At 58.3% G+C, this 11,244-nt stretch overlaps 3 protein-coding genes across 6 annotated transcripts in view; all 3 read left to right on the forward strand.

Annotated features, from left to right (window-relative positions):
• The first annotated feature begins 1,272 nt into the window (after nucleotides 1-1,272).
• Nucleotides 1,273-6,283, forward strand: Daxx (death domain associated protein). Of its 2 annotated transcripts, none has more exons than XM_005360399.2 (8): nucleotides 1,273-1,351; nucleotides 2,342-2,564; nucleotides 2,795-3,626; nucleotides 3,706-3,917; nucleotides 4,110-4,314; nucleotides 4,440-4,881; nucleotides 5,012-5,213; nucleotides 6,033-6,283. In XM_005360399.2, exons 2-8 carry the CDS (start codon nucleotides 2,358-2,360, stop codon nucleotides 6,090-6,092), a joined length of 2,160 nt encoding a protein of 719 aa, XP_005360456.1. In that variant the 5' UTR covers nucleotides 1,273-1,351; nucleotides 2,342-2,357; the 3' UTR covers nucleotides 6,093-6,283. The 2 variants fall into 2 exon arrangements, with proteins under 2 accessions (XP_005360456.1, XP_026641427.1); XM_026785626.1 differs by having other exon boundaries at nucleotides 2,993-3,626.
• A 372-nt stretch (nucleotides 6,284-6,655) lies between these two features.
• On the forward strand, nucleotides 6,656-9,995 carry Zbtb22 (zinc finger and BTB domain containing 22). Of its 3 annotated transcripts, none has more exons than XM_026785627.1 (3): nucleotides 6,656-6,754; nucleotides 7,318-7,415; nucleotides 7,513-9,995. In XM_026785627.1, the coding sequence occupies exon 3, from the start codon at nucleotides 7,582-7,584 to the stop codon at nucleotides 9,478-9,480; it is 1,899 nt and encodes a 632-aa protein (XP_026641428.1). In that variant the 5' UTR covers nucleotides 6,656-6,754; nucleotides 7,318-7,415; nucleotides 7,513-7,581; the 3' UTR covers nucleotides 9,481-9,995. The 3 variants fall into 3 exon arrangements, with proteins under 3 accessions (XP_026641428.1, XP_013206582.1, XP_026641429.1); XM_013351128.2 differs by lacking the exon at nucleotides 6,656-6,754 and adding an exon at nucleotides 6,903-6,972; XM_026785628.1 differs by lacking the exon at nucleotides 6,656-6,754 and adding an exon at nucleotides 7,176-7,200.
• A 74-nt stretch (nucleotides 9,996-10,069) lies between these two features.
• Nucleotides 10,070-11,244, forward strand: part of Tapbp (TAP binding protein) — an 8,107-nt gene continuing 6,932 nt past the window's right edge. Inside the window, exons 1-3 of the mRNA XM_005360402.2 lie at nucleotides 10,070-10,401; nucleotides 10,528-10,698; nucleotides 10,892-11,152. Of these exons, the coding sequence (XP_005360459.1) occupies nucleotides 10,314-10,401; nucleotides 10,528-10,698; nucleotides 10,892-11,152 (520 nt within the window). The 5' untranslated portion in view covers nucleotides 10,070-10,313. The remainder of the gene's footprint in view (nucleotides 10,402-10,527; nucleotides 10,699-10,891; nucleotides 11,153-11,244) is intronic.

Raw genomic sequence — 11,244 nt, forward strand, 5'->3', positions numbered from 1 at the left:
TATTATGCACACAATATTCTGTCTGTGTATGTCTACACGCCAGAAGAGAGCACCAGACCTCATTACAGATGGTTGTGAGCCGCCATGTGGTTGCCGGGAATTGAACTCAGGACCTTTGGGAGCAGGCAATGCTCTTAACCACTGAGCCATCTCTCCAGCCCCTGTTTCCCAATTTAAATGCCATAAGCTCAGAGGGCTGGACAAGAAGCGAGGTGGGGTGTTTTTGTTTTTATTGAGTTTGAGGTTCGGGTCCTCTGCGAACCACTGGGCTTCTCGGTTCCGCGAATAGGCAAGATGTCCACCACCTGAGGAACGTGGAAGGAGGCAGAGGGGCGATCTTAGCGCCAGGGGTGTTCATTTCTGGCCTCCTCACCAGCATACCTGCGGGCCTCGCCTCGCTAGCTGGCGGACGTCACAACGGGTCTCCCGCCCCTCTTTTCTCCGCAGCTCCGGGAGGAGACGCCCCGAGGAATTTTATGAGCCTCTTTTCATCTTCCGCGCTCCCAGGGACAGTTTACGCGGCTTCTCTGCCAGCCCGCGCCAGGTTGTCCGGCGCCCCGCTTCAGGCCCTGCGAACCCCACCGTGAAGCACAGCCTTCTGGTCAGCATGACCCACGGAGAAACAGAGGGCCGGGCTCCACGTCTATAGTGCCGCGTGGGCAGCGCTCACCGACGGCAATAATAACAATACCTCACTCGCGCGGCGCGCTGTGCTCATTCCGTCCGCCCCTGACCGCCTCCATCTGCGCGGCGCCTCGGGAAGGGACGGGAACCCGGGGCCCGAGAGAGAGAGCACGGTAGCGAGTGTCAGGCTTACACCAACCCAGCACAGGCAAAAAAATTTATTTCGTTCCCTGGGGCCACGCACAGCTGTGGAGAAAGCCCAGCTCCTTAGGTACCGTGCGGGTGTTCCTTCCCCTTCTAGGAGCAGGGGTTAGATCTTCCCCGCCCTCGACCAGATCGCGTCGGGGAGGTCCGACTGGTCCGGGGGACTCGGCAGGCACCAGGTGCAGAGAGCTCCACGCCTTCCCCGAGGAGGGTTGTACAGGCCAGGCCAGTGCCGTACGGCAACATGGCGTGCCCCGTACCGGAGTGCCAAAGCCCCGCCCCCCTGAGCGTCTGAGCACTGGGAGCTGCATCCTAGGTGGGCGGGTCAAGCGACGCTTCCGGCTAACAAGAGGACTGAGTCCCGTACAGCAACATGGCCGCCCGCAGGTGCTGCTGGCGGAAACTCTACGGCTTCCGGTCCGTAGTGGGGCCTACGGTGGGGGTTGGGGGAAAGGAAGGCGGAGGGAACCATGCGAGGTTCTGTGATCCGCGGTGAGGGGATCCTCGAGGGACCGTTCCAGAGGTGGGGGCCGGGCCGTGCGCGGAGCGGGACTGGCGGGGCAGGAGTGGCGAGGGCGAGGGATCGGCGGGACCTGAGTGCCGAGCCTAGAGGGGCAAGCTGTATGGTACCTTGCCAGCCCCGAGGAGGAGTGAGGCGGCCTAGGGCTGAATTGGGGGAGGGGGCACTTGGCGGGAAGCTGATCCAGGAGACTGGCCCCACCTGCGGCTGGGAGCCCAGGTTATCAGGAGTGCCCGGTGGTGAGCTCTCTGTCGGTTGAGTCAGAGAATGGGGGCGGGGGGGACCGGAGTGCGGTGAGAGGCAGGGGACTTAAGGTGGAAATCTCCAGCCTAAAGTCCCGGTTTGAGGAATCCCAATGGAAGATGGAACATGGACAGAGCTGTAGGAGGGGAGAGGGGACTGATTGGGCTTCACCTGGCAGTCAAGAGTTGGAGTTAGGGAAAAACTCGCAGAAACCAGGCGGTGGTGGCGCACGCCTTTAATCCCAGCACTCGGGAGCCAGAAGAAGGGGGATCTTTGTCAGTTCAAGGCCAGCCTGGTCTACAGAGCAAGTTCCAGGACAGCCAGGCCTACTCAGAGAATCCTTGTCCTGAAAAACAAACAAACAAACAAAAAAAGAAACAAAAAGGAAAAACTCGGAGTGAGACGTTGTTGTGTTTGAGGGCGGAGGTGGCACCGATGGGGGTTTCATTTTTGTGGACAGAGTCAGGGAAACTCAGAGGCCAGCGTGGGACCTTTCACTGGAACGGGGAGTGAGAAAGAACTTTCCAGCTGACAGAGAGGGGAAAACACAACTGAAAGACCGGAAATTGAGGGGTGGAGTTCAGGGTGGGGATTTAAGATTCTACGGGAGGTTTGCCCCAGAACTGCTTTAAACTGGTAGTTGTTGAAGACAGGTGGGGGTACGTGATGGGGCGGGGCCCTGCAGGTCGTGCTCCTCCTGTGGCCCCTTCCCTTCCAGAACTCTGACCTTCCCAACCCTTCCCCCCTTAGGGGGATTTGATCCCCCATGGCCGCCGCTGACAGTGTCATCGTGCTGGACGATGATGACGAGGATGAAGCAGCCGCACAGCCGGGGCCCTCCCACCTGCCCTCCAATCCTGTCTCACCAGGGCCAGAAGCCTCTGGTCCCTCTGAGTCCCATGGGGATGGAGGAAGCAGTCAGTCAGGTGGCAGAAAGTGCTACAAGCTGGAGAACGAGAGGCTGTTTGAAGAGGTAAGCTTCTGAGAAGTCTCCTTTTGTTTTTGAGACAGGGTCTCTGTGGCCCTGGCTGCCTGGAACACTTGCTTCCTGACAGCTGGGATTAAAGGTGTGATCCTCTATGACCTGCTAGGGAAGATGGAAGGGGAAGGGGGTTGGATTGGCTATTGTTCTGGCTTTCCCACTAATTCCATTTTTTTTTTATGCCTTCCTTGTCTCCCACCGTTCCCATGAACTCTCTCCAGTTCCTTGAACTGTGTAAGATGCAGACAGCGGACCACCCTGAGGTGGTCCCGTTCCTCTACAAAGTGCAGCAGCGTGCCCAGTCTCTGTTTCTGGCCTCTGCAGAGTTCTGCAACATCCTGTCCCGGGTTCTGTCTCGGGCTCGGAACCGGCCAGCTAAGCTCTATGTCTACATTAACGAGCTCTGCACTGTTCTTAAGGCGCACTCAAGCAAGAAGAAACTGAACTTGGCTTGTCCAGCCTCAGCGCCCAGCGAATCCTCTGGTGATAACCCTCCCTCTGCTCCCTCCTCCGACCTGACAACTGCTGAGAACACCGCCTCTGAGGCCTCAAAGACCCGTGGTTCCCGGAGGCAGATCCAGCGCCTGGAGCAGCTGCTGGCACTGTATGTGGCAGAGATACGGCGGCTGCAGGAGAAGGAGCTGGATCTCTCAGAACTGGATGACCCAGACTCCACGTATATGCAGGAGGCCCGCTTGAAGCGGAAACTGATCCGCCTCTTTGGGAGGCTGTGTGAGTTGAAGGGCTGCTCTTCTCTGACTGGCCGGGTCATAGAGCAGCGAATCCCTTACCGTGGCACCCGCTACCCAGAGGTCAACAGGCGCATCGAGCGGCTCATCAACAAGCCAGGGCCGGACGCCTTTCCCGACTATGGGGATGTGCTGAGGGCTGTGGAGAGGGCAGTGACCAGGCACAGTCTGGGCCTTCCCCGGCAGCAGCTCCAGGTCATGGCTCAGGATGCCTTCCGGGATGTGGGTGTCAGGTTACAGGAGCGCAGGCACCTTGACCTCATCTACAACTTTGGCTGCCATCTCACAGATGACTACAGGCCAGGTAGGAAGCCACTGGGATGCCTTCTAAGGGTCCGTTAGGTCACAGAGGCTGCGCGCTCTGACCCCGCTTTCTCACACAGGCATTGACCCTGCACTGTCAGATCCCACGTTGGCTCGCCGCCTTCGGGAAAATCGGACGTTGGCCATGAACCGGCTGGATGAAGTCATCTCTAAATATGCAGTGATGCAGGACCGGAGCGAGGAGGACGAGAGACAGAAGAGAAGAGCTCGGCTCCTGGGCACCTCTTCCCGGTCTCCAGGCTCTCCCAAAGCCTGCTTGGATTCTGGTGAGGTATGGAAGGGTCAGCACCTGTCAGATCATGTCTTCTCCCTGCCTTGGCCACCAGGGCTTCCAGGGGGCTTATGGAGCAGTGTGTGGAAGCACGGGAAGAACCAAGTCCTCCCTCGGGGGTGGAGATTTGTGACCTGCCTCCCTAGAGTTCTGGAAAAAGGGATTCCTTACAGAGACTCCTTTGTTCCCCAGGGTCCTAGTGGACTGGCGTCCCAGGAGTGCCCTACTACCTCCAGAGCTGAGACTGAGGAGGAGGAGGAAGAGGAGGAGGAAAGTGAGGAGGAGGAGGAAGAGGAGGAAGAAGAGGAGGAGGAGGAAGAGGCCACTGAAGATGAAGATGAGGATCTAGAAGAGTTGCAGGAAGATCAGGGGACTGATGAAGAAGAGGAAGGAGGAGGTACATGTGTAAGCAGAACAGCTCACTGGGTCAGTTCTGCTCTGTTGGGCCGCCACCCCCCACCCCCCAGCTCCGTTGCACACACACCCCTGCCCCAGTCCTCAGGCCACCCCTCTCTTTTCCAGATAATGAAGGAGATGGCCCCAGGTCCCCATCTGAACCAATGAAAGAGCTCAGGTCTCCTGCTGAGCAGAGGAACAAAGGACTTAGAGGGCCAGCAGCATCAGCTTCGCCCCTGGGAGAATCCCCAGACCCTCCCAGCGTGGATGCAGAAAGCAGTGGGGAACAGCTCCTGGAAGAAGAGAGTCCTGGCTCCCGGCTTTTTGAGCTAGAGATTGAAGCCTTGCCTGAGGATGCCACCCCATCCCCTGAGGAAGGGGACATTTCCTTTTCCAGGAAACAGTCAGAAGACTCCCTCCCTCCCATCTTGGAAAATGGGGCAGATGTGGTTACCTCTACATCCTTCAATGGGCGTGTCTCTTCTCACACTTGGCAAGATTCCAGTCCCCCTTGCAAGAGATCTCGGAAGGAGAAGAAGCAACTGGGATCTGGACCATTAGAAGACAGGTAACAGCAGGCAGAGGAAGAAGGAAGGCAAGGAGCTGGGGCTTTCTGATAGCAGACCCAGCTCACACCGGGCCCTCTGCAGCGCAGGCCCCTTCCTATCCATTCATTAATTCATTCTCTTTACCCTTAGCTATCTAGAGAAGCAAACAGCTCAGCAGGGAAATGGGAAGAGCGAATGGACCCCCTTGGCCTCCCTGGCTCCTGTTGCTGATTCCTCCACAAGGGTGGACTCTCCCAGCCATGGCCTGGTGACCAGCTCCCTCTGCAGCCCCTTTCCATCCCTGAGAGCCCAAACTCCTCAGTCTCCATTTCCCCGACCTTGTATTTATAAGGTAAGCTGGGGCTGCTGTGTCCCCCCGAGAATTCATTTCTTACTGTCCCTTGCCTCTCTGCAGGTGCTGCACCTGCCGCCTCCGTTTCCCTGTCCTGTGTGTGTGTCTCTGTGTTTAGGTTTATTTTGCACAGCATAGTGTCTTATGCCTGTAACCCCAGCACTTAGGAGGCAGAGGCAGGCAGATTTCTTAAGTTCAAGGCCAACTGTCTTGTCTACACAGTGAGTGAGTTCCAGGCCAGTCAAGGTTACATACCCTTGTTTCCCCCCATTTCGAGACAGGGTTTCTCTGTAGGTTTGGAACTTGTCCTGGAACTCACTCTGAAGATCAGGCTGACCTTCACAGAGATCAGTGTGTCTCTGCCTCCTGAGTGCTGGGATTAAAGGCCTGTGCCACCATGCCTTGTGAGACCCCTGTTTTAAACAAAACGAAACAAAAAAACTGGTTTGCTTTATGTGAAAAGATGCTTTCTCTGCTTGTATGTCTGTGTACCACATTTGTGCCTGCTGCCCACGGAGGCCAGAGAGGGCATCTGGTCCTCAAGAACTGGAGTTACGGAAGGCCGGGAGCTGCCATGAGAATCTGGCACCAAACCCAAGGTTCTCTGCAGAGCAGCTGGGTTGTCTTTCCAGCCCTCCTTCCTAGTTCTGTTTTGTTTTTGAGACAGGGTCTTTTCTATGTAGCTCTGGCTGTCCTGGAACTCTGTGTAGACCAAGTTGGCCCCAAACTCAGAGATCAGCCTGCCTCTCTCCCATGTGCCACCACACTGTCTTGACCTTCCTAGTTTTTAATCTAACTCCTTCCTCCTGACTTGTGCAGATGAGTGTGGCCACGCAGTGCGATCCCGAAGAGATCATCGTGCTGTCAGACTCGGATTAGCAGCCTCCCTCCCTCGCTCCTGTCTCCGGAATGTTTTGGATGGCTGTTGGAAGTTGGCGAGAGGCAGATGACTGAGCAAAGGATGGACTGAGCTCCTCCCCTTTTGGTGGTGTTTCTTTTGAGAAAAACATCAGATGTTTTAAGTTTTACACAGACACATTAATAAACAATGAATTTCTTTTCTTACTGTATTCTTGTCTTTACCTTGTTTTTCTGCTGCGACAGCTGTCGCCTGGTTCTTGGTTAGGTCCGAATCTGCCCTTACTAGCCTGGCCCTGGGACACCTTCTCGGGCGCCCTCATCACCCTTCCTTAAGCCTTCCCTTAGGCGCTTGAGAAGATTGGCGCTTCGGAAGCCTTTCTAAGCCGCCTTACTTTCTCAGTTGGAGCGGTTGAGTGAAAAGGCCAATCAGGGGCCGCCTCAAGGTTATTTGGCCAATCCGAGATGAGGCGGGGCTTCAGGGGCACTGTCATTTGCTGGGAAGAGGGCTGTTAGATCCCGCGAGCCGCTTATGTCCACCGCTCGGGGTGGAGCCTGAGCAGCGGAAGCCGGTACTGGTCGTCAGTGGGAAAAGGCAGGCTTGGAGGATTAAAGGGGAACGAAGGCTTCGGCCAAACCAAGTCCTGGGTCCGCAGCGGCGGAGGGGACCTAGCACCTTTAAGGTGAACTGGCGCGCTGGTCCTTTAAAGGAGAAGCGTCGGCGTCGGTCGAGTTTTGCCCAGCGGCACGGGAGGGGTGCTGGCCTGCGCCTTTAAGGTCGCAGGTCCGGGAGGCGGAGCGGAGGCGGAGGGCGGAGGGAATCGGCACAAGATGGCGGCGGGAGGGGCCGGGGCTGCGGCTCTGGTCGCCGAGTGAGGGGGGGCCGGGGGCGCGCGGCCAGGTAAGCGGTGATGCGCGGGGCTGGGGGGTCCCCCTCGGGTCGGGGAGTCGTCCAGGGCGCCTTTGGGGCGGGGGGGGGGGCGGGGTTCGGGGGCGGGGGCAGACATGAGGCGGGGTCGGGGGCCCAGGAGGCGGAGCCCGGCAGTAGCTGGGGGCGGAAGGGGGAGGGGCCCGAGAGTTGAGGGGGACACCCCTTCGCCCCAAGAAGTAGGTACAGCACGCCAGGGAGGTGCGCGTTTGGAGGAGAGGCGGCCGTGCATAGGGTGGACGGCCATCCCCCGAGAGCCCCGGCTTTCCTAACCTAGGAACGCGCACTAACTGGATCGGGATACTTTTCTTTTGCTAGCGCTGCCTGCGGTTTGATGTCGTTTGATGGCCGCACTTGGATGACTGCCTTAATCCTTCTGAGCCTCAGTTGCCTCATCTGTCCCATGGGGTTGAAAGGTACACCTACCCCAGTTCTAAGGCTGACACAATGTTTTTATGCTGTGACGGGCTGTGACTTTTCAAAATCCTATCATTCTTCTCTTTTTCCCCCCAGAGACCCCCCCGGCCGCCCTCTTCTTTCCTTTGTTCCTGTGGCTGGGGGGGTATCTCCTCCTCCCGCAACATGGAGCCATCTCCTCTGTCACCCAGTGGGGCGGCTCTCCCGCTGCCTCTCTCGCTGGCTCCGCCGCCGCTGCCTCTGCCTGCAGCTGCAGTGGTGCACGTGTCGTTCCCTGAAGTGACCAGTGCCCTCCTGGAGTCCCTCAACCAGCAGCGGCTCCAGGGGCAGCTGTGCGATGTGTCCATCCGAGTGCAGGGCCGCGAGTTTCGTGCACACCGGGCTGTCCTGGCCGCCTCCTCTCCTTACTTCCACGACCAGGTCTTACTCAAAGGCATGACCTCCATCTCGCTGCCCAGCGTCATGGACCCGGGTGCGTTTGAAACGGTCCTGGCCTCGGCGTACACCGGCCGCCTCAGCATGGCCGCTGCTGACATCGTCAACTTCCTCACGGTGGGCTCGGTCCTCCAGATGTGGCACATCGTGGACAAGTGCACGGAGCTCCTTCGGGAGGGTCGCTCCTCAGCCACTACCACCACGGTCACCACTGCCGCAGCCCCCTCTGTCTCCGTCCCTGGTGCCAGTGTCCCGTCAGGGAGTGCGGGCGCTGGAGCCCCGGCCACCATGGGCTCCGTCCGCTCCCATGCTTCCAGCCGGGCCAGTGAGAATCAGTCCCCTAGCAGTAGCAACTACTTCAGCCCCCGGGAGTCCGCCGAGTTCTCCTCTTCCTCCCAAGACACCTTTGTAGCGTCAGCAGTTGGCTGTGGGAACCGTCGAGATGGTGGCCCTGGCTTCCCAGGCCCTGTGGTTGGCAGCATGGGTGCCACTTCTGGAAAGTTGCTGCTGGAGGCAGACGAGCTGTGTGATGATGGTGGGGACGGGAGGGGGGCCGTGGCCCCCGGGGCTGGGCTCCGGAGGCCTCCCTGCATGCCTGCCGGTGCAGTGCCACAGAAACACTGGGTATATGTGAAACGAGGTAGAAATTGCCCTGCGCCAGCCTCTCTGCTTCACCAAGATCCAGAGCTAGAGGATGAGGAGGAAGAGGAAGATCTAGTGTTGACTTGTGAGGATGACGAGGATGAAGAACTGGGGGGTGGCTCCGGGGTTCCTCCAGGGGGAGAGCCTGAGGCTACGCTCAGTATCAGTGATGTGCGGACCTTGACCGAGCCTCCAGTCAAAGGGGAGGAACAGGTCAACTTCTGTGAGTCCTCCAATGACTTCGGCCCCTATGAGGGTGGGGGGGCCGGAGCAGGGCTTGATGACTCAGGAGGACCCACCCCCTCCTCCTATACCCCCACCCACCCTCCAAGACCCCTCCTTCCTTTGGATGTGCCGGGCAACCAGATCTTGGTATTCCCATCCTCCTCACAGGCTCCAGGCCAGCCACCGGGGAACCCAGCAGAACACGGGGCAGTGACCCTGGGGGGCACCTCTGCCGTGGGTCTAGGCATACCAAGTGGCTCTGGTGGGGCCCCTGGAGGGACGGGCAGCAGCGACGGGAATAAGATCTTTTTGTGCCACTGTGGGAAGGCTTTCTCGCATAAGAGTATGCGGGACCGGCACGTGAACATGCATCTCAACCTGCGACCTTTCGACTGCCCGGTGTGCAACAAAAAGTTCAAGATGAAGCACCACCTGACTGAGCACATGAAGACGCACACAGGCCTCAAGCCCTATGAGTGCAGCGTCTGCGCCAAGAAGTTCATGTGGCGGGACAGCTTCATGCGGCACCGGGGACACTGTGAGCGCCGGCACCGGATGGGCGGGGGCGGGGCCGCATTAGGACCGGGATCCGGGGCTCCTACTGGGCCTGCCTTGCAACCTAAGAGGGAGTCTTCCGGAGTGGGTGGGGGCAATGGCGATGAGGCGAATTCGGCCACACCCCCATCTCATAGGCGTGTCTGGTCCCCACCCAGCGTGCACAAGGTGGAGATGGATTTCAGTGGGGGCGGAGGAGCGCACTGAAGGGCTGGCAGTGGGGAGCTTAGTCTAAAAGGCAACGTGGCCCCCAGAGTTGTTCCCACTACACTGTCTTCCCTTACCTCTGTGGACTTGTATATATTCTGGAGAGGGCCTAGGGTGCACCATTGCCAGTAGGTTCCATTCCTCAGCCTCTTCCCTCGGTATCTCCGGAAGTAAACCTTTTTTCTTCTCTCTTGGGCACACCAGTGCCCCACCTTTACAGAATAGGGCCCACACGATGAGGGAGTGGAAAGGGGGCATTTTGAGCATCCCGGAATCACAGGGTCAACGGTCAGGTTGTGCTGGTTTGTGCCTGGTCTGTGTTTGTGTTGTGGGACGAGGCCTTCCGAGTCTTATCATTTCCCCTCCTGAAGGATGCGCCCCTTATTTCTGTACCAGCCGCTTTTCCCAGGGAGATTCCAATCGGGTTTTCGTGAAAGTGGGTGGAGACAAGGAATGAGTCGCGTAGTATAGGTTTTAATTTTTAATGGTGATTAAAATATTTATTGGTCACTTCACTTGGCTTCCCGATAGCCCCTCTGTGTTTGTTGGGACCTGGCACCGGTCGGGGAGGTCGGAAAACGCGGGTGTAAAGCTTCTAAAGGCGGTGGCGTTGAGAGGACGCAGCCGGAGGGCGGAGCCTAGGTTGCTAAAGGACTCAAAAGTTGGCGCTGCTGGGTGATCCAGGAGGGTGTGCAGGGCACCGAGGGGCAGAGCTGGAGGCAGGGTGTCACGATCTCGTTTGGCCCTGTGGGCTGCGTGCCTGCAGCGGGCGGCCAAGCCCTCACCTGACCGAGCGGGAATTTCCGGTCCCTTGCGCTGGCTTTTGGAGGAAAATGAAAGTGAAAGGGGGAAGCCGAGAACAGAGTAGAGGAGATCGCAGCGCCATGAAGCCTCTGCCCCTGCTTGTCGCTGTGGCTTTGGGTGAGCGAACCCCATTTCTTCATGTTTAGGAAAAGGCGCACTGGGAAGGAGAGGAGTTCCAACTCCCTCCCGAAGGGGCGGGGCAGGTCAGTGGACATCCTGGTCACTGGAGCCCCTCTCCCCCAGGCCTGGTGACCGCCGTCTCGGCTGGACCAGCTGCGATTGAGTGCTGGTTCGTGGAAGATGCAGGTCGGGGTAGCCTAAACAAGAAACCTGGCTCGTTGCTGCTGCGCCAGGGTCCCATGGGTCCACCGCCCCGGCCAGATCTTGACCCTAAGCTATACTTCAAGGTGGATGGTGAGTCTTCGGAACTCACCTGCCATCTATCGCCTCTTTAGCTCACGTAGGGCCCTGGGCCCCAGTTTCCCCTTTGTAAATATGTCTGGGTTCTCCCTAAGTCTCTCAGTACTTTGTTAGTATGTGCATTCCAGTCTGTGTATGGTCAGCACGTTTCCAGCCAGACTACCGTTGTACCCTTTCGGTCCCGCAGACCCAGCGGGAATGCTCCTGGCTGCCTTCAGGCGGTACCCCTCAGGCGCCCCCACGCCACACTGCGAGATGAGCCGCTTCATCCCGTTCCCCGCCTCCGCGAATTGGGCTAGACATCTGATCCCGCAGCGGAGCTGCCCACGGGCCCTGGATGGGGATTGGCTGCTGGTCAGCGTGTCCAGCACCGTCTTCAGCCTCTCTAGCTTGCTGCGACCACAGCCGGAGCCTCAACAGGAGCCCGTCTTCATCACCATGGCAACAGGTAGTCGTGGAGAGGTGCGGGAGATGGATGGGGAGTTTTTTCTCTTTTTTTTTTTTTTTTTTTGAAGCTGAGGACATACGAGATTAAGCATG

This window comes from Microtus ochrogaster, linkage group LG2 (genome assembly GCF_000317375.1).
Source record: "Microtus ochrogaster isolate Prairie Vole_2 linkage group LG2, MicOch1.0, whole genome shotgun sequence".
NCBI classification, from domain to species: domain Eukaryota; kingdom Metazoa; phylum Chordata; class Mammalia; order Rodentia; family Cricetidae; genus Microtus; species Microtus ochrogaster.

Bases quoted from the DNA above. Each gene is read 5' to 3' on its own strand.
- Daxx (XM_005360399.2), top strand. From the start codon at position 2,358: ATGGCCGCCGCTGACAGTGTCATCGTGCTGGACGATGATGACGAGGAT. The intron at 4,315-4,439 runs GTACATGTGTAA...TCTCTTTTCCAG, and splicing joins TGAAGAAGAGGAAGGAGGAG to ATAATGAAGGAGATGGCCCC. The intron at 5,214-6,032 runs GTAAGCTGGGGC...TGACTTGTGCAG, and splicing joins CCCGACCTTGTATTTATAAG to ATGAGTGTGGCCACGCAGTG.
- Zbtb22 (XM_026785627.1), top strand. From the start codon at position 7,582: ATGGAGCCATCTCCTCTGTCACCCAGTGGGGCGGCTCTCCCGCTGCCT.